Raw genomic sequence first — 20,523 nt, 5'->3', positions numbered from 1 at the left:
GTCGCTGGGATGTTACTCAGTAAAGCGCAGACCTCCGCCAAGGCGCAACAAACTACCCAATTCAAATAACTGACATGTGCAGTTTGTGTACACTACAGTTATAATTGTTGAAAACAATGGTTTCGCCTTTCCTGTGCAGTTTTCTTTTAACTCTTGGTTTTATCTTTATTTTAGCCAACAAAAATATTTCCTGATTCTAATTTCTGTTCTTGTTCATACAAAGCACCCCACCTGCCGCAGTTGTCTCTCCTGTTGTGGTCACCGCCACTTGTCAGGAGCAGCTTGACACACTCCACGTTACTGCACTCATATAAGAAACACCAGCATCGTATGAGGCACAAAACAACACATTTATTTGATCACGTTTTCACTATCTATAGGGGACCTCAAGTGTTTTTTGGCAATATGTTCCGTGTACTCCCACTCGTTTAAACAGATAATTCAAATTAATATTGTGTTTGTGGAATAAGAATCAAGCTGATTAATCCACCCATTTTCATTCATCACTGGGGGCTCTCATTTTAACCCCCTGCTGTCAATGGAAACTAACGTCAAAATGCACTCGTGCGAATGTCACATGACCAAATCCGCTAACAGGTGAATCATGACATTCGTAATGCGGGCCCGAGACATTTTCGTGTATCCACTTATTTACGTGTACATTGCCAAGAAGAAGCCAAGATCAGCCCCGCTACAATTGTTTATGGTATACATGACAGTAACACGCTGCCAACAAATAAGGCCAACTTCAAAATAAACCTTATCTTATCAATAATATTTGGACACCCATGCCTCGGCATGCTTTTAGTTTGAAGTTGTTCGCGGCAGCATGTCATGGCTGACTTGACTTGTCTTCCAAACTGCATTTGGAGCCATTTGCCATCACAATCTGTTGTTACCAACGCAACAGCTCCCTAAAATAATGTGACAGTTATGAGTCATCAGTGACAGGTCCAGCGCTAGCAAGACGAAATGACGTCAGAAGTGGTTTTGTTCGGCTAAAACAACACACTTGAATACCGAAAACCTGGTTTGTTAAAAAGTGATCAGTTGGAATGGCTACTGTGTCAGGCTATCAGCATCCAAGTGTGTGGAGTCAAGTGTGTGGAGTCATATCTACTCCTTTTGAAAAATAATCCGTCGGCTCTCACCCACTTATATGGAGGACGTGGGCGCTGTTGGCGCTTGCTTGTACCCAGTACCTAACACTCGTCGTTTTAGCCTGTAAAATTGTTCTTGGGCTTCTGACATCACTAAAACTATAGGGAGAGATTTGTCTAATATCTCACTCATGTTTCATGAGAGAAAAATAGTGTGCTGCTCTGCACAATTTAAATTTAAGTATAAAATACTTCAAATCTAACAATGAAAACCAGGCAGAAGTTTACCATTAAGTGGAAATATGTTCTTTTGTCTTCAGTACTTATAACCAAGAAAAAATAGTTTCATCTTCATCCAATATCATATCAATAACCAATTATTCAATAGAATTGTCAGTAGGATATCCGAATAGCAAAATAGTGGATCGTTGCAGCCCAAGGAAATTTGATGTAAATTTCAGTCGACAGCACAGGGCGGTATCGTGTATAAATGTCAGCCCCCCGAGATGGATAAAAACCGTGTTTAGACTAATGGGGTCTGTTATTGCAAAGATGGGCAAACAGCATGTTTCACTGGTTCACTCAAACATATAAAAGGCCTAAAATAATAATATGGCAACATACTGTAAAGATTTACAGGTTTGTGCCATATTAGCTGCAGATAATTTTAATTACCTTTTTCATTCAAATTTTATTGAAAGGCGCTTATAAATAAAATGTATTCTTATTATTTCAAATGTCTTTGTTTTGTTTTTTTTACACATCTGTAGCAGACACCTTTCATTTTCAGAAATGTGCATTCAAAGAAAAAAATCTCATGGGCACTGGGACCAAAAGTATAAATCCAACCTTGCTTCGTTTTTGGATTCATTTGTGTTGTGTTGGCCAACATTCCTCAAACTTTATTGGAAAGTGGACATTTTCGTAACACAACCCTCACCCTCCGGCAGCGGCGGCGTGCAGGCACGTCCTTCCCTGACTGTCGGGGGTGTCAATCTGAAAGCCTGCACACAGGACCGAGTCGTTACATATTATGCTAAATCTCCGGCCTGAAGAGGGCGGCGCAGGGACACAGAAGCGAGGGGGGCAGGACAAACAGCAGCGGCCGCCACAAAGAGAGAAGGACAGGAAGCGGTAGTGAAAGGGACAGGAAGGGGTGGGACAAAGAGAGACAGAGAAGAAGAGACAGGAATTAGTGAGACAGGTGGTAAGGAAACGGGTTAGGTGAGAGTGCATTCGGGTGCGGGATCACTTAACGAAGCACAAACAATGAAAGATAACAAAAAATTAATACAAAAATGCCAACAGTTAGCCGCCATTCTATCCATCCACGTACACATTTTCTAATTTGAAGAACAAAATGTTCATGATTTGTGAGCTACTCTAGTAAATTTGTATGATTTCAATGTATTCCATGACGGGTTGGGGTCTCTCTGTCTCGCTCTATGCCTCTCCCTCTCCCTCTCTCTCACATGTGCAGTAGGGAGGATCTTTCAACTCTCACTGGAGATGTCAAGTTCTAAAAAGTGGGCTTCTTGTGCGGAAAGTATTTAGTAGAACGAGTTCAAGTCTTTTTACAGAAAATATTTTCACTGTCTGTCTGAATTAGTTTGGGATGTAAATATTCCCAAATGGTTGTAACCAAAGTGTCATATGTATATTGGGAAAAGAAAAAAAAATAATTTATATCTGCTGGGATTAAAAAACAGATGGCAGAAATAACGACAGTTAGAAGCTCTCTGACTGCTCTCAATGTGTAGTGTTGTTTTTCTCAGTTGGGCTTAGAAACCGAAATATTTTGGAACAACACAATTTCCAAAGGCACGCTGTTATCTTGTAAAGTATCCAAAACCCGCTTGCTCTTCAGACAGCTCTTCTCAGCTCTTCTGTGACGTTTTTTTTTACCATGGAAAATCTGAGAGCCTCACAAGCGCAAAATAAAATTTAAAGCGATAGAACTGGAAAAAGTAAATTACTGAGCAGCAGAATAGAAATCGTGCATTCTGATCATTTTTGCGAAAGCCATGTTTTGTCTGATTTAACTTGTCCCAAGTGGATGAATATTGACTGTATGTGCTCAGTCTGCGTAACACTGCGGTCAAAAACTGCACTGTGAGAGGGAGACAATTGTTACAGTGTGCTGAAATCGGAGGCGCAAGAAAAACACAGACCTGAAAGAAGTATTGTCATTGGTGATCTAGCACGACTCCCAATTGTGAGTGTCTATATCATCATTCAGAAGCTCCCGAATTGCCTTGTCAAATAGATGGCATGTGGCAACAATTTTTGTTTCTGGCATTTCAAAACATGACCCAGGTTTTGCCTGGGCCTCCTTGTCATGGGGGCGCAGAGCAGTGTCGTTTGCGCCTACCTTTCGTGCCATTTAAAAATGAAAATTCAGCAATTTCCTTTCATCTTAGGTTTGTTAAATTATTTTGTACATGCTAAATACATCTACACGATTTGTATCTACAGAATGTGCAAAATGAACAGCACAACTATTTTGTGCAATCCAGGGTGCGCCCAGTAATCAATTGTGCTTGTTTTAGCTCATGCCTTTCGTAAATCAGCCCTTTTTCTATGCATCCATTTAAATTAACCCTTTCAGGTACAGCGGTTATTACAGTGAACATTATTGGTGCATGCAAGGCTTAAAACAATGCCACAACAGCAGCCAATATCACAACTCAAGTCACATGACAAAACGTCCCGCATATTACCGTACCTGAGGATAGCAACTTGCGGCAGCAGTCCGAGTGAGCGTTCAAGGCAGCCATGTGCAGGGGGAACATGCCGTGCACGCCTCGCCTTTGAGAAAGCGGACGGACAACAGGTGAGGTACGTTTCACCTTGGGTGCAATTGTTGCTTTTTGTCAGGGGGGACGACGCAATACCTGGTACAGTCGGCTCCGCTGGTAATGAGCGTGTTGATAAGCAGCTCGTGGCCATAGCGAGCAGCGACGTGCAGCGGCGTGTTGCCGTCTTTGTCCACGCTGTCGATCTCTCCGCCTGACACACACAACGCCTGACGTTAGCGAAGATCAAAGTGCACACTTGAAAGGCATGGAATGAACCCTGTTTCGCCTGAGGGTGTAGTTTTCTCTGTTTGTGTGTGTTGTTGCTCCATGCACGTTAAGCACTTGCTCCAACGATAATAATCATCAGCTATACTGTTTTCGCATTATGCACTGATGGAGTTTAGTTCGTCTGAGTTTGAAATGTCCTACTGTGTAATCAGTCTTTGAATCCACCACGTGTCTTGTGCCAAACATGAGTGACATTGTTTACTTCCATGAACCACAAAAGTTGAGTGTATTAAATGAGCCATGAGTGACATACCGATATTGGCTTTCAGACACATAACAATTATGCTATGTTTGTGGGTTTAAGCGTGCGATTGCTTTTTAGTTCAAGACCCAACCAATACATACTGTATTTGAAAATAGTATTTATAACTTCACATGAACCACTGGAAGAAATAGATAAGCACGCAATCTCCATTGGCAAAACGTACCGAGCAGGTCCAGCCACACTTCAGTGAAAGGGGCGATCAAGGATGCTGGCTCAAAATGTGCACACACATAGTGCTAGTTAAGTTATAACATAAGGTCGAGATTGTGGAAAAGTAATCATCCAGCCCCATCTGGCACAGAATTGGCCGCGGTCTTTTTTTCCCTCTAAATATCAGGATTAGGAAATTATGGTGGGCGGCACAGTGGTTAACTGGTGAGCACATCCGCCTCATAGTGCCAAGGTGCAGGATTTGAGTAGAGTTTGCATGTTCTCCCCGTGCCTGCGTGGGTTTTCTCCGGGTACTCCGGTTTCCTTCCACATTCCAAAAACATGCATGGCAGGCTGATTGAACACTCTAAATTGTGCATAGTTGTGAGTGTGAGTGTGGATGGTTGTTCGTCTCTGTGTGCCCTGCGATTGGCTGGCAACCAGTTCAGGGTGTCTCCCGCCTAGTGCCCGAAGACTGCTTGGATAGGCTCCAGCAGCCCCCGAACCCCTTGTGAGGATAAAGTGGATCAGAGAATGGATGGATGAAAATTATGGTATTGCATAATTTTTGCCCTCTAAAATTCACAGTACTGGTACAATACTGAAGAAAGAGAAAACAACTTTTTGAAACATGGTTGAAACATCAAGCACTGATACAAAGTTTTGAACCCAATCCAAATTAAAATACAACCTGTGTTCTGCTCTGAAAAAAAAAAAAAAAAAAAACGCACACATCAAGCGGACGACTCACCATTCTGGATGAGAGTCTGAGAGCGAGTAAAGCGACCATGCACTGCTGTCATGTGGAGAGGACTCTTCCCGTCTCGACTCTGCAGGAAGGAAAGAATCCCATAATGAAAAACATCCACGGGTCAAAAATAATCATGTTAGAAAAAAAATCTGTTCTACTTTAGCGTGTGCCTATGAGAAATTCGTAATAATGTGTGTTGGCTGTAATATATCAATCCAGATATTTTTTGGGATGGGTTGTTGTTTTTTTATTCTTATTATACTCCACATATTTTTTATCAACTTAAAGTGAAATCCATATCTATGCACATGTAATTGGAAAAGAAATTGGAGGGGAAAAAAAGTTACTTTTCCATACCTGTCAACCTCGGCTAATAGCTGCCCTTATAAATGATTATGATTCCTCTTAACAAAGCAACAAAAACCCGTACAACGGCTTACCGCGCATGTGCACATCATGCTTTATCAATCCGACCGTACGCAGCGATGAAAAAAAATACACGATTGAGGATTACTTTTGCTGGTTTGCCATGACAATAGGAGCGATCGACGACGGCATTGTCGTTGGCTACCAGGGGATTTGAGCCAAAATGGTCTTTGTGAGATTGGTTCACAATTGTTTTTTTTCACCCCCGTATAAAAGTTGTAATACGCTGTTCATGATTTGAAATGATTTTTTTTTAAAAACATAAAATACGGGCGGGCAATTACGGTAAGGTGGTTGGGGAAATTTTTGAAATGCAGAAACTGACATTTACTCTTCGAGGCGAACAAGAGAAATTTGAGACATTATGGGATACCTAGATAAAATTTACGGAAACCTAAGGAAGTGCTTGAACAGATAGTTGAGTTACCCTATTGGCCCCATTCCACTCAAGTTGGTTTATTTTTATTATTATTATTTTATTTTATTTCATTACTTTTCTATTCATATGGCACAGTGTTCAGGACATTGTATATGTGGGAGGGCAGTAATTGTAACCCGTTTCACAGGGATGTCAATGTATGTATGTACTATTTCGATTTCGAACTGGTGTGGTTCTATGTACTTAAACATGTGACCATGCTTTTCTTTTTTCTAACTGTTTGAAAAATTTCAAAAAAAGGTTTAATAACAAAAAAAGTAAAAAATACGGGCAAAACGTACAAGTTGACAGGTATGCTTTTCCGTCATACCTGCACGTTGACTTCGGCGCCGTTGTTAACTAGAAATTCCAGACAGAGGGCTCCGTGCGTAGAAGCGGCCGCAAAGTGCAGCGGCGTGAAGCCTTTGTTGTTAGGCTGGCTGACGTTGGCGCCGTAGTCGATGAGCTCGCTGACGACAGCGTCCTGGCCATTGAAACATGCCACATGCAGCGGCGTGTTGCCGAAGGCGTTGGACTCGTCGATCTGTCCCCAACAAAACAAACAAAGATGATTTCAGCCGACCTGATAATAAGTGCTGCCCAAATAGAGGGTCAGTACCTCCACGGCGAGGTTGAGCAAATGCTTCACCACTGCCATCTGTCCACTAGATGCCGCCGTGTGCAGGGGCGTGTACCCTCGTTTGTCCTTACAGCAGAGCTCCGCCCCCTGACTCACCAAAAGCGACACCACATCCAAATGACCTGCAGGGGAACACAACACATAAATAATCCATCCATCCATCCATCCATCCATCCATTTTCTGATCCGCTATATCCTCACAAGGGTCGCGAGGTGTGCTGGAGCCTATCCCAGCTGTCTTCGGGCAGTAGACAGACCCTGAACCAGTTGTCAGCCAATCGCAGGACACACAGAGACGACCATCCATGCTCACACTCACACCTCAGGACAATTTGGAGTGTTCAATCAGGCTGTCATGCATGCTTTTTGGAATGTGGGAGGAAACCGGTACCTCTGCACTGTGAGGTCGACGCGCTAACCACTCTAGTCTTCTGGCCTTAACACTACCGAAAGCCCACTATTACAACCTAAATTCTTTGCTTCGAACCGGGCAGAGGAAGTTATCCCCATCCTCTGACAGAAAAAAAGTAGCCTGAACATCATTGTGTCCTGTAATAGTGTTGGCTGCTAAATCTCGATTCCCATTCACCAAGTTTGCTCATTTGAGGTCGTCCTGGGCAGTGAAGGAAGCTGGCTGGCTATCTTTCGATCGCACAGATCACAATCATTACCCCATATTGCTTTTATTTCGCTACACTGTTATGTATGTGTTTTGTTCTGTTTTTTTTTTAACTGTATTTCGTTGTGCGTCTTGTTGTGTTTCTCCATGCTTTTGTCACTGTAACCTACTATGCCTTCAAAATAAATAAAAATATTTCCAGTGTCAGCATGACGTGCGCACACTCTCATTTGACAACGGGGCACTCTAAAGCAGCCAGGCCAGCGCACGAGCCAATAGAAGATGCATTTTCAGGCTGTAGGCATAGCTAGCTTACTAACGGCACTTAACAATTATGCCGGATAACTGCTGGTGTGAAACAAGGGGCTCAAACTTTTACATCGTGGGAGAGGGGAGACTCGTGCTGGGGCTCAAGTGCATTCCTAGACCAATTTTAGCAAGCAGCAAAAATCAGGAAAAACGAAATGGTAAAAAACTGTTTAATGCTGTATCTCCACAAGTGAGTACAACATAGTCCTCAGTCTTTGCACATTTTCAACAATTATCTCAAAAACGTATAATGTAATGAGAAACAAATCTCGAAAGGAACTTTAATGTTTTGAGCAGTGTGATATCTTACCCATAAAGGCTGCCCAGTGCAACGCTCGCCCATCCTTCTTGTCAAAAGCGTTGATGTTGGCTCCTTTGGCAAGGAGGAGATTCACCATCTGAAACACAGACACACACACACACACACACACATTCTGGTTGTAGTGGAACCTCAAGTTATTAACTTTATTGGTGATTCTGTGATCCGGTTTATAACCTCAAATGTTCATAAATCAAGATCATGTTTTCCTTTGAAATGAATGGTAATCCAATTAATCCATTCCAGCCCAAAACTAAGTGATAGATACATGTTTTTTAACCAATGTGCGGTTTAAAATGTCCACATTTTCTGTCCCCCAAAAAAATCATAAAGTGGGACCTCACATAGTTATTTAAAAGATTTTTTTTTATTTTGTCCATTTCATTGAAATATTTTTTGAGTGCTTGCTCGTGGTGTCACCAGCGAGGGTTTTCAATTGACAGAAGGCTGCTTCTGCCATCTGTAATTGGGTGAATATATTATATGTAGGCAGAACTTCCGCCTCGCAACATACGTGGACTGCTATTTTGATGTGATTTCACCAAAAGTACATTCGTTGCTTAATTAAAGAAACACTACAATGTAAAAAATAAGATACAGTACATCCTTTTGTCGAAAGTACAGAGTGTGAACCTATTCTTAAAATAGATGAAATGCATAAATATGTGTGCTGAAGGCTGCCCAGGGGGCATTTGAATGGCTGAAGAACAAAACCAGATTAGTGTGTAGTACCTCCATGTGGCCATTGAGGGCAGCGTGGTGCAAAGCGGTGCGTCCACCGCGATCCGACACGTTCACACTGCTCAACATCGGGATAATGATCTCAGCGCAGCACAGCGCGTTGTTGGCAGCGGCCACATGGAGCGGCGTCTGCCAGTTCTTGTCGCGGGCGTTCACGTCGGCCGAGTGGCGGATCAACACTCGCACTGCTTCCTGCAGGGAAAACACGAACGTGCTATTCATTTTTTTCAAGTGGAAAGACACTTACATGATTATAATAATAGATTGCCTTTCTTGGATGTTCCTGTTCAATTTTTGTGAAATTTATAAATCATTTTGAATATGGATCTGATCCAGATTGTGAATTTCGATACTGTGTATATATATTTAGGTGGCCCAGCGAACCATATTGAAACAGCTCTGATCGCAAGCTGCAAACTTCCGATGATGCAGTACACGCGCCACCGTAGGTTAAAGGTGACCTTCTTTTGTTATTTTATTTTTTGAATACGTTTGTGTGAAAGTGAAACTGATAGGATGCTTCGGGTGCAATGAACATTCACTCTCATTATGATACGATGGTTGTGACGATGCGTGACGTCAACCTTTACTCCCCAAACCTGTATATATGTTTGCATGTATAATCTCATTACATGTAGTCATTCAGTCATGTATTTAATTTGATTGAAGTATTTAAGTATTGGTGGAGGACTGTGCTCACTTTCCTAAATAAAATAGTGATGTCCCATGTCACGTTGTAGTGACATTCACCTTGAGAGCACAGATAAAGTTGTCTGCCACATCAGATAAGCTAACTTAAGAATGTAAGAAACAACAAAAAAATCATTGAATGCTTGGTGCAACGTGTCATTTAAACAAAGGTTGCCACGAAGACCAAAGTGGGTTAGGCCAGGGTGACATATTTGTCACATTCCGGCCTTGTTCATGAGTCACTCACACTTGAAAGGATATCTTATCTTATCTTATCTTAGAAGACCTGAAACCCTGCATTTTTATGTTGGCCACAAGGGGGCGACGTGAGTAGTTGTAATTCGAACCTGATCCCAATTCGACTCATGAGTAGGCTAAATCGATATTTCTTCACTACAACAACTACATCTACAAAAATCTGTCTCACGAATTATGGTTACCTACTTTCATATGACTTGAGTTGAATTGCATAAGGTGTTGGTTGTGCGCAACTTCACACCTTGTTAACATATTTGAAGAAATAATAAATACATCATTGAGGAAATGGAAAAACCGTAGTGAATTTCAAAAATTTCTGAAACACCTTTTTTTTTTTTTAGTGGAGACATGAAGAGCAATGGAAAGAGGCACTTGCCAAATACAAGCCTCAACCCAGCTGAGCGAGGGACTGCGCAATCGGAGCTCGAAGCTGCTCGCCAATTTATTTGAATAGGAAAGCGTCGACATGACTGAAGTCAAACAGAAAACCAATATAAAGCAGGAACATAGGAAGGCCGGTTTTTATTGAATCATTATTTACTTATTTGGAGCTATTCATGACACAAGTAAGGCTTCCTTTAGCGCGCGTGCTGTGTTGTACGTACCAAACGTCAAACGAGAGTGCACCTCACCTTTTAAACAATAGTCCATGCGTGGGGTTAATTAGCTTTGTCAATATACTGTCATTGATTCAGACATCCTCTCCACGAACTGGTTGCACCGGTTCCTCACTTCACCTGTGCACCGCGGTAAAATTGCTTGGAGGGGTCGAGGCCTCCAAGCGTTTTGTGTGTGAGGGGGGGGGGGATGGTTACCTCGCTGCGTGACGCCACGGCGCGATGCAGCGGTGTGAGCCACATGTTGTCCTTGGCGTTGACACGGGCGCCTGCACATATGGGGGAAAGAGGTGACGGGTGAATGTGAGGTGGAGGTGAAGGGTGAGAGAAATGTGCGTTCGTACCGGAAAGGATGAGGAGTTCAGTGATTTCGGCATCGCGAAGGAAAGCCGCCGCGTGAAGCGGAGTGCGCTTCTCAGCATCCTGGAGACCCGCAAGGCAGATTAACCAAAAACACAATGACACTGATTTTGATGAATGATTTCCAGTATTTAATTAAGGGTACAGCATTTGGAGTTCAGCAAAAATGGCACTTTTTCTGCTGCCACAGCACACTGCATATACATCACACAAGAACACCCACAAAAAGCAACGGACAGAAGTGACAGCCGTGTTGATGGATATTCATTTCTCTGGCCCGGTAGCTGCGTGGATCAACTTTTTTTTCCTTTTTAAACAAATAAAATGCGAAACATGAACATTTGAATGACGTTGAATTTTTGGAAGGGTTTCCCCTCACCTGTTACCAAAAAAGTGACGGCACGCAATTGTGCCAAATGAAAAGATCTAGTTCAACCTCCGTTGAAGTAGTTAATTGATAAAGCGCAGACCGTTAAGTGTCCTTACCAGAGCGTTGATGTCTTCAGACTTGTATATGAGCATTCGGATCTCCTCTGGATCTCCGCTGAAGATGGCCTGGATGAGAGGAGGCTGCGGAGATGACAAACAATGGACATATCGTGACATGCGCACACGTTCATGTGAAGGACAAAAGAGAGTGCGACGACATTAGTGAAACCACAAATTGTGCTGTGTGTGACCTTCCAGGGCGTCGAAAATGTCCTTCGCAGATACAACAGATAGCTTGTCATGTCGGGAATATTTGCAATGAGACACATTTTTGTCAATCCCAATCGTGCGTGTGTACGTTGGTGCGTGCGTGTCACGGGGGCCCTTTGTCCCTGAAGCCCTTATTTACGTTCCTGGATGTCAGATATGAAGTAAATAGGGGCTGTTAGCACTGCAATGGTCTTTTGTGTCATTTTCAGTATGTTTTTGCCACGCATATTTCCTCTAAGTCATTGGGCAAGTTACCAAATTGGAACCTGCATCAGGCATGATCTCAGCAAATATTGTGAGACTTTGACTAAAAAAGATTGGGAGCTGTGGTTTGCTTTTTCGGTTTGTTTTTCATCAGGTACCAGGAAAGTTAATATGTTTTGGAAGAGTCTGACTGCTCAGTAAAGATGAGCAAACCAACTATGTCATAAATATTACAAGGCTTTTAATTCCAACAATACTTCCTGTATATAATGCAACGAAGGTAACGTATCTTTTCGCCTTTTTCTTCACTTTCCACTGCAACTGAAACTGTTGTTGTGTTTTTTGTTTGTTTGTTTTTGCAATTGCAGGAAAGTTAAACAAATATGTTATAATTGTTGTTCGAACATTGCCTTCTGTTAATGAAGTCTTGATGATGGCTGGCTACAGTGACTTGAATATTTGATGTATTTATTTTATTAATTTATTTCCTATGAGAGAAATTGTTTTGGAACAAAATATGAAGTCAACCAGCAATTGTGCTCCACTTGCACTGTATTATGATTATGGCCAATTTAACTCTTTCATGCACCGTGTAACCTGATAACATGATAAGCTGTCCGCTGTAGAAACCGCTGTGGTAACCCAATGGCTTAATCAGCCAATGTTAGCTCTTTTAAAAATCTATTTTAAATTCATTTTGAATGTATAAATAATAAATATTAAGATATCCTTTATTTTTTTTCCTCTCCCTACCCAGTGTTTTCCTTTCTGAACTCTGACTGTAAATTTCCCCATTGCGGTACAAATAAAGGATATCTTAATAAAGGATATCTTAATGAATATACTGGTATCTATCGGCACAAATCAACAGAAAAATGTTTAACCTTTTTTGGGCGTCGTGAGGGTGGTGGCAGGGTCAGTTTAATGTTCTTCCCATAATGCATATCTTTATTGTTGTAATTGCTGAGGGATCAAGACCGATGGAAAACTATTGATTTTTTTTTTTTTTTTTTTTTTTAATCAGCCGATTGAGGGCGGACCGGTGATCCAGTGGTTAGCGCGTCGACCTCAGAGTGCAGAGGTCGTGGGTTCGATCGCAGTTCCGGTCTTCCTGTGTGGAGTTTGCATGTTCTCAACGGGCCTGCGTGGGTTTTCTCCGGGTACTCCGGTTTTCTCCCACATTGCAAAAACATGCATGGCAGGCTGATTGAACACTCTGAATTGTCCCTAGGTGTGAGTGTGAGCGCGGATGGTTGTTCGTCTCTGTGCGCCCTGCAATTGGCCGACAACCAGTTCAGGGTGTCCCCTGCCCGCTGCCCCAAAGACGGCTGGGATGGGCTCCAGCATCCCCCCATGACTCTTGTGAGGATAAAACGGATGGGAACATGGATGGATGGATGGAATCAGCCGATTAAACGGTTAGTGGAATTTAATTTTTTTGCCGAATATCGGAATTGGCATCGGCCATATTGGTTAGGCCCTAATTATTATTGTACAATACAAAAGTAGAGTAATATACTAATATACCGACTCATTGAAACACTTATTACAGTAATAAGAGTAAGTAGTCACAAAAGTAGGTGGTAATAAAAGCATTTTAATGAGTGGATAATAAAAGGGTTATATTTTTGTAAGCCGATTTTTAAAAGGAGGTTTCTGAATTTATTTTTAATCTATTTTAAAAATATATTTCTGGAGTAAAATCCATATTTCTACATTGTACTTTTTATCAATCTTGAATAATAATAATAATAATAATAATAATAATAATAGGCGGCCCGGTAGTCCAGTGGTTAGCACGTCGGCTTCACAGTGCAGAGGTACCGGGTTCGATTCCTGCTCCGGCCTCCCTGTGTGGAGTTTGCATGTTCTCCCTGGTCCTGCGTGGGTTTTCTCCGGGTGCTCCGGTTTCCTCCCACCTTCCAAAAACATGCGTGGCAGGCTGATTAAACACTCTAAATTGTCCCTAGGTGTGAGTGTGAGCGTGGATGGTTGTTCGTCTCTGTGTGCCCTGTGATTGGCTGGCAACCAATTCAGGGTGTCCCCCGCCTACTGCCCGAAGACAGCTGGGATAGGCTCCAGCACCCCCCGCGACCCTAGTGAGCATCAAGCGGTCCGGAAGATGAATGAATGAATGAATAATAATAATACAAAATACTACCCGACTCTATACACAATCCAACATTCTTTTTTTTTCACAAATTCACAAATCATTCAAAAATATTAACCCTCTAAAAATCTGGCATATCTCCAACTTGAACATGCTTTTATTGCTATTTGAAACATTACTTATATTTGGTCTTCAATGGTTGCATTTGTTTTTTGGAATTGCCCTCTTTCACTTTGACAATATTAAATGTTGAATCCGTGCAAGTGCATACGCTCATAACCCAAATGAATGTTGACTCCTGACCTGGAGGCAACAAATATAATCTTGCAGCCAAAGTGTATTTCCTGCCTTACTTCCTGTTCGCTCACCCCGTCCTTCTGAGAAAAGAAAGAGAGGAAGCGCAGCGGAGCGTTTCACTTCTGCTTTCAAACGCAACAACAAACCGCTTCCTCTTCTTCTCACCTTGTTCTACGCTGCCGTTCCCCGTTGCCACTGTCGTCATCATTGTCGTCACCTTTCTCGTCATGTAACATTGCTGTACGTTTGCCGAATCACACTGCACTCTAGAAGAGCTCTCTATCCACCCGGTTTCTGTAGCACTTCTCCTCACTTGAGTCTGTCCCAACTGACTTTGGGCGGAACAAGAAAACTTCATCCAGATTCGAACCGAGATCCTCAAGACTGGGAGGCAGATGTGCCAACTGTTCCTTTGTGGTGCTGTCTTCAAAAAGTTATATAAGTCTTCAAATGTAAACATGCATGCAAACACTGAAATGGTTGCGCAGCTCACACAGTCTGGCCCATTTTGCGAGATAAAACAAAGCGTCTAGTCCACATTTCTTCAAAGGCCCCGAGGAAGGGCCTAGCTGGCTCATGCATTTTTTTTTTCTCCCCTATGGGTCAACAACACACTTGTGTTGGCCTTCGTCTCTCCACAGCTCTCGGGCCAATGACTTCCTGAGCTTCCTGCTATAGCCCCGATTATGGGAAAATGCTGGCACAAACCATTGACCCTGACTTTAAATGAGGATCATCATATTGCAATGGAAGGAATCTCCCTGTCAATCCACCAATAAAACCGCAGACAAATATCTCCAGCTGAGGAATCCCGTTATCAAAGACTGCAACTTTGTCTTGTAAAAAAAAACAGGAAGTCCCACAGCTTGGAGTTACGTAAAAGAAAAAAAAAAATCAAGTTATTCCTGCCCGGCTGCAGAAGGATGACACTACACCACGTCAGGAATTTGTGTTGTCGTGAAAACATGAGCCTGAAGCCTTTTGGGAATGACACACAACAGCCACTTCATTAGGTACATTTGCGCCGTAAGAGTGATCTTTCTGTTCATCTGTATTTCTAATCTTTTTTTTTATGTGTAAGCCACGGTTTATTTTGCATCATTTGTAGTTATTAGCATCTGGTTGTCCAAATACTTTTTGCTCATTCTTAAAGCTTTTTTTTTTTTAATCTGACAATCCAGATACTTTTGCTCATATTTGGAGGGCATTGCTTTTTTTTCTTGAATGTATTATACTCATAATTCTATTTCTTTCATTTGTCCAAATAGAGCGACACGGTGTTAGCTGGTTAGCACGTCGCCCTCACAGTGCAGAAGAGCAGGGTTCGATTCCGGCCCAGGCTTTCCCGTTTGGAGGTTTACATGTTCTTCCTGTGCCTGCGTGGGTTTTCTCCGGGTACTACGGTTTCCTCCCACGTTCCAAAAACATCCATGAATGGTTGTTCGTTTATGTGTGCCCTGCAATTGGTTGGCGAACAGTTCAGGGTGTACCCCGCCGACTGCCCGAAGTCAGCTGGGCTCCAGCATGCCTGGGAGCCTCATCAGGATTAAGAGGTTTTAAATAATGGACGGATAATTTGTCCAAATAATGTTGCTCATACTTCAATTTTATTTATATGGATCATCTGTAGCGATGTGTTGCCTACTAATATACTAATTTTTGCACATCTGATTAGGATTGTAAAAAATACTTGTATTACAGGTATTGTCACATTACGATTGCACTACTTCGGGGGAGGGGGTCGGGGGGTTCCAAAACGGGGTGACTGTCATGCAGCAAGCCATTTGTCGATGATCATAGTGATCAGAGAGGGAAAATGCTGAAATATCTGGAAGTACAATGATAACCACATTGGAAATGCTATTAGAAAGTGTGGGTGTAGCTAATTACATAGTCAGTGGACATACAGTATTTGGTATATATGGAGGTGGAAAAAGAAAGGGCTGTGTGCTGCATAAGCCAGGCTTTGGTTAGTACATTTCTTTTAGGCGAGCCGGATATAATCACTCGGCTTAGGGGGGCGAAAAAATAAATCTGTGTCAGCAGATATTTAACTAATCTAGAGGAGACTTGAAGAAACCAATTTGATGAAGATCATTCCCAAACCTGTTGTGCAGTGTTTGGGGGTCTCAAGCTTCTGTTCTGGAGTGCAAAATAATGTTTGAAAGATGTTGGGGGGAGGGGGGGTTGTTTTGTTTTTGTTTTTTGAAGGGGTGCGGGGGGGGGGGGGGTCGGGGGGGTCTTAAGGTGCTTAAGTACTTATAAGTGCTAAAGAGAATCATGTGATGACGTAAAAACAAACCTCACACACATCTGGACATTTACTGTGCGTATTACGGATTCACACTTATGCATTAGGCAGTAGGAAGTGCGGATTTCCACAATTGTGATCGTTTTTTCCTGTGTTTAACAGGTGGGGGGACATTTGAACATGCATTTCAGATGAAAGGAAACAGGGCTGAATCATTGAATTCAAATGGACATCGCAGTGCAGTGGAATGCAATTTTCAAATCACAAAGGTTGCAATTTTGGACACACTGCTTCATTTTATTGATTTATTTATCGAAATAGCATCTTATAATTACATCATATTAATTACCCTAAAATACCAACACATTTACGTCCACAGGTGTGATTGTGAATGAGCACGATTGTCCGTGTGTGTGCCCTGCGATTGACTGGCGACCTGTTCAAGGTGTACCCCCGCTTACCGCCCGCCAAAAGTTCAGCACAAGTGTGACCCTTGTGAGGCTAAGTGGTACGGATAATGGATGGATGAAATACAGATTAATCTATTGAATCATAAATCGCAATTACAATATTGAATATTCAACCCTAAAAGGAACTATCTCGCAAAAATGTTGGGGATCTTGACAATGCTTTTAATTGGATGGCAACAGACACAAATTATTACAGGCTAAAAGGCCTTTGTGAGAATGGCTCACAGCAATATTTAGTTAGTTTGGGATTGGTAAGATTATTACAACTAATTCATGAATAACAATTCATTTGAATCAAGAAGTCCTGCGCATTTACTAAGTGTCCAATCAGATTGCTTATTGATCTTTTCCTGACACTGCCCACAGCCTCTAGGGTGGCCACACTTTTTGGACCGAAGATCTACTTTTCGATCACCTAACCTCCCGGGATCTACCATTACTGGCGCTAACAACTTCCGGTGACGTAATTACGCGCCATCGTAAATTCAAGATTTACCCGCTTTATTTTATTTTTAAAACGTTTTTTTGGTGAAAATGACACTGATAGGATGATTAGGGTGCAGCGTACATTAACACCAAAAATATATTACAAACATGTACAAAGACACACAACTGGTTGTTTTGTTTTTTTTCTCCTCGACACTCCTCAGATCTACTTGGGACCTGTCTTAGATCTACCGGTAGATCAGGATCGACCTAATGGGCACCCCTGCTCTAGAGCAATGGTTCTTAACCTTGTTCGAGGTACTGAACCCAACCAGTTCATATGCACATTCACCCTTTAGTCGTGAAAAATAAAAATATTATTTTTTTTACAAATGCGTTCATTAAAAACGGGAAAAAACGTAAACACAATTAGTAGAAGAATAAAGTACTTTTTTTTTTATTGTGCACAAAAGTCGGTGATGGCCAAGCGGGTGTGTCATAACTACCGGTAATTGACATATTGAGTCCAGTGGTCTTAACCTCCATTGCAGAGACTCTGTCGAACCCCTGAGACTGATTCACCGAACCCCTATGGTTCGATCGAACCCAGGTTAAGAACCACTGCTCGAAAGGCATATTTGCATTGTATAAGGGACTGCTATATGTGGTCATCCACAAACAAATGTTCTTGTCCTACTCCAAGAAACTGTAGGAACAATTTTTTTGTCATTGTTCAGCAGGTGCATTATCCACTTTCTCTCCCCTGGAAAATAATGAAGGAAAACTATCATTATTTTATTTGCTGTAAGCTTTTTAGTATACTGTAATACATGTGATTTTTCAATTGATATTTTTATAATATACTGTATTTTATTTCTGTAAAACGTTGTTATAAAGGACAATATATAGTTAAGAATTTTGTAACACAAATAAATGTATTAATTAAAAAAAGGGTCTCTCCCAAAAATAACCCCTTTATAGATAGAGCAATTGCGCAGACATTCTAACAAATTTTTGATATTTTTAAGATTTTTTTAAGACAGAAAATTTTACGTGTTATAAGAAAAGGGGATTATTGGAGTCAGGGGTTTGTTTCGATGTTTCAGTATTAATGTGGTTCTTAATGGACTTCATTAAAGAAGTCCATGGATAATTCAGGACATAAACGCCTCCACTTCCAAGCCCCCCTTTTTGTAATTCGTTTGCAGAATGCTGGTTAAATGTGACATTAGTCGTTCTTTCCACCGCAACCGTGAAGCGCCGAATTGTTCGAAATACAAATGTGATTATAATTGCATTGCGGTTGCGTGTTAAAGGGAAGCGCGGAGCTCGCGAGATTCGGGCATGCTAAAGCTAGCGGCAGCTAGCGGCTCTACCTGGTCGGCCAGTTTGAGAACAGCCATCTCTGCTGAGGCAACGGCGGCTCATCCAAAGCCTTCAGACAGCGCTGCAACCTCGGGGCGATGCCGGCGGCGAGGACCGCTCCTCCTTCTCCTCCTCCTTCTCCTCCTCCTCCCCCTCCGCGTCTTCCCCCTTCTCCTCTCCGCGACCGAACCGTCTCCCGGGTTGACGGTGATGGGAAAAGGCCGAACCCGGTGCAAGCCACCGCCGAGGCCCGGCGTCGGCAACCCCCGAAACTCTCGCTCGCTCCACCAGGCAGGCAACCACCGGGAACAATCCTCATGGAGGGCGGAGGGCTGGAGAGTGTGAGCGTCCGGAGAGCCTTGCTCCTCCCCGGCGTGCAGGAGCCTCAAGGCGGTCAGGCGAGTCGAGTCGAGGCGGAGGAAGTTGGAGGTTGTCTCTTGCTTCCTCTGTACATTATAAGAGGGGCTCCCTCAGCATCAACAAACCCACTGCACGCGCGCATGCACTATAACAAACACGCGTACACAAACGCACGCACTTCTCGCTGCTGCCATCAACCGGCAAGAAAAAGAACTCAATACAGTGAACAGTGGCCACTTTATTAGGAACAGTGCCCCCCCCCCCCCCCACACACACACATACACTCGCGGTGCGGCACTATTAACGGACTCAAAAAACACAATTTCCAGTATTTATTGGTGTTTTTTGTAATGTTATACTAGGGAAACAACCCGCGTTTTTCGACGAAAACGCACTGGATGTTTATCCGCTTTTATGAATGATTTGGGGGCAGGGGTGATTCTTTTTCAAGCGTTTCAAGAGTCACTTCACTATTCTTTACTTCACTAACAGATGTGCTGTGTGCTTTTAATTGCACGCAAAGAAAAATCAACGACAATAGTAGAAAGAGCTCTGATTCAGTTGTTAGGCCACAAGTTTAATTAATCAATTCCAATATTACATTTGTGGCAATAGGGGATCTTTTTTTATGTAGATTTAAATGATACTTTACGATCAGATGCTCTATCTTAATGTGCCTTTTTAATGCATCCAAGTGTGCTTCGTACAGAGGCCCAGTGAGTGAGCGTAAATATTGACGACTTGCCAACCTCTTGTATCCATAACTGACCATTTTTTATGCTTTGGCAATGCAACAACCCTAAATGTGCAATGTAATGTAGATACTAGTCATAAACAGCTGTAATAACAAAATGCTCACACTGCGAAAGAAGATACCTTATACTGTATAGGCAATCATTATCATAATGCGAGCAGAGATGATTGCAGTGCAGAGCATCATCATGACAACTGTTCCAAAAATGTTCATTCAGTGATATGAGACGGTTGAAAGTGTAAATCAAAACTGAGCTTTATAAAGGCAGGTTTGTCATATTAGCATTCGATTGTGTGGGTGTACCTAATGTTGTGGCCCGTCGGTGTATGAGAGCATGCTTCCACTTGCTACAAAAAAAATTAGCCTCAAAGCAAATCAAATGTTCCAAGCGTGTTATAACATGAAGTTTATCCAAGTACAGTACAGTGCACCATCTTGGCACTCGGAAGGGTGCCAAGATGGTGGATGAGCGTGGAAAACAAACGCTCATCCTCCCTTGAGCAGAATCGGATGGTGTGTGCTGCAGGAGGAATGTGGGTCACATTAAAAGTGAACTGGAACAAGGGGTTGGAGTGGGGGAGTTTTTTTTTTTTTACCCTTTTGCTGTGTTAGTGATTGTTCATTCATGCATTTACCAGTTTACACATTCGTGTTCTGACCCAATGCCAAACGCTGACACAAACATGGCAGTTTAAAAAAAATATATACCTGTTGTGCAGGAATATTTCGGAGCCGCTTAATCCTCACTAGGGTCGCGGGGGGTGCTGGAGCCTATCCCAGCCGTCTTCGGGCAGTAGGCGGGGGACACCCTGGATCAGTTGCCAGCCAATCGCAGGGC

General features: G+C 42.5%; 1 protein-coding gene across 4 annotated transcripts in view; it reads right to left on the bottom strand.

Moving 5' to 3' along the window:
• ankrd44 (ankyrin repeat domain 44) overlaps positions 1 to 19,090 on the bottom strand; it is a 29,267-nt gene extending 10,177 nt beyond the window's left edge. For 2 of the 4 annotated variants that reach the window (XM_052081835.1, XM_052081837.1), the window contains exons 1-13: positions 18,583 to 19,088; positions 11,236 to 11,319; positions 10,734 to 10,812; positions 10,588 to 10,658; positions 8,816 to 9,016; positions 8,075 to 8,162; positions 6,816 to 6,958; positions 6,528 to 6,740; positions 5,353 to 5,431; positions 3,995 to 4,109; positions 3,826 to 3,908; positions 2,041 to 2,149; positions 232 to 300 (exon numbers count right to left, since the gene is read on the bottom strand). In XM_052081835.1, coding sequence (XP_051937795.1) covers positions 232 to 300; positions 2,041 to 2,149; positions 3,826 to 3,908; positions 3,995 to 4,109; positions 5,353 to 5,431; positions 6,528 to 6,740; positions 6,816 to 6,958; positions 8,075 to 8,162; positions 8,816 to 9,016; positions 10,588 to 10,658; positions 10,734 to 10,812; positions 11,236 to 11,319; positions 18,583 to 18,609 — 1,361 coding nt within the window. In that variant the 5' untranslated portion in view covers positions 18,610 to 19,088. Of the gene's footprint in view, positions 1 to 231; positions 301 to 2,040; positions 2,150 to 3,825; positions 3,909 to 3,994; positions 4,110 to 5,352; positions 5,432 to 6,527; positions 6,741 to 6,815; positions 6,959 to 8,074; positions 8,163 to 8,815; positions 9,017 to 10,587; positions 10,659 to 10,733; positions 10,813 to 11,235; positions 11,320 to 18,582 lie in introns of all 4 variants that reach the window. The other 2 variants (XR_007965294.1, XM_052081836.1) reach the window with 2 other exon arrangements.
• Between the last annotated feature and the right edge of the window lie 1,433 nt (positions 19,091 to 20,523).

Source organism: Hippocampus zosterae, chromosome 12 (assembly GCF_025434085.1).
Source record: "Hippocampus zosterae strain Florida chromosome 12, ASM2543408v3, whole genome shotgun sequence".
Lineage (NCBI taxonomy): Eukaryota > Metazoa > Chordata > Actinopteri > Syngnathiformes > Syngnathidae > Hippocampus > Hippocampus zosterae.
Note: the sequence above shows the minus strand (reverse complement) of the source record. Positions and strands in the feature narration are given on the sequence as shown.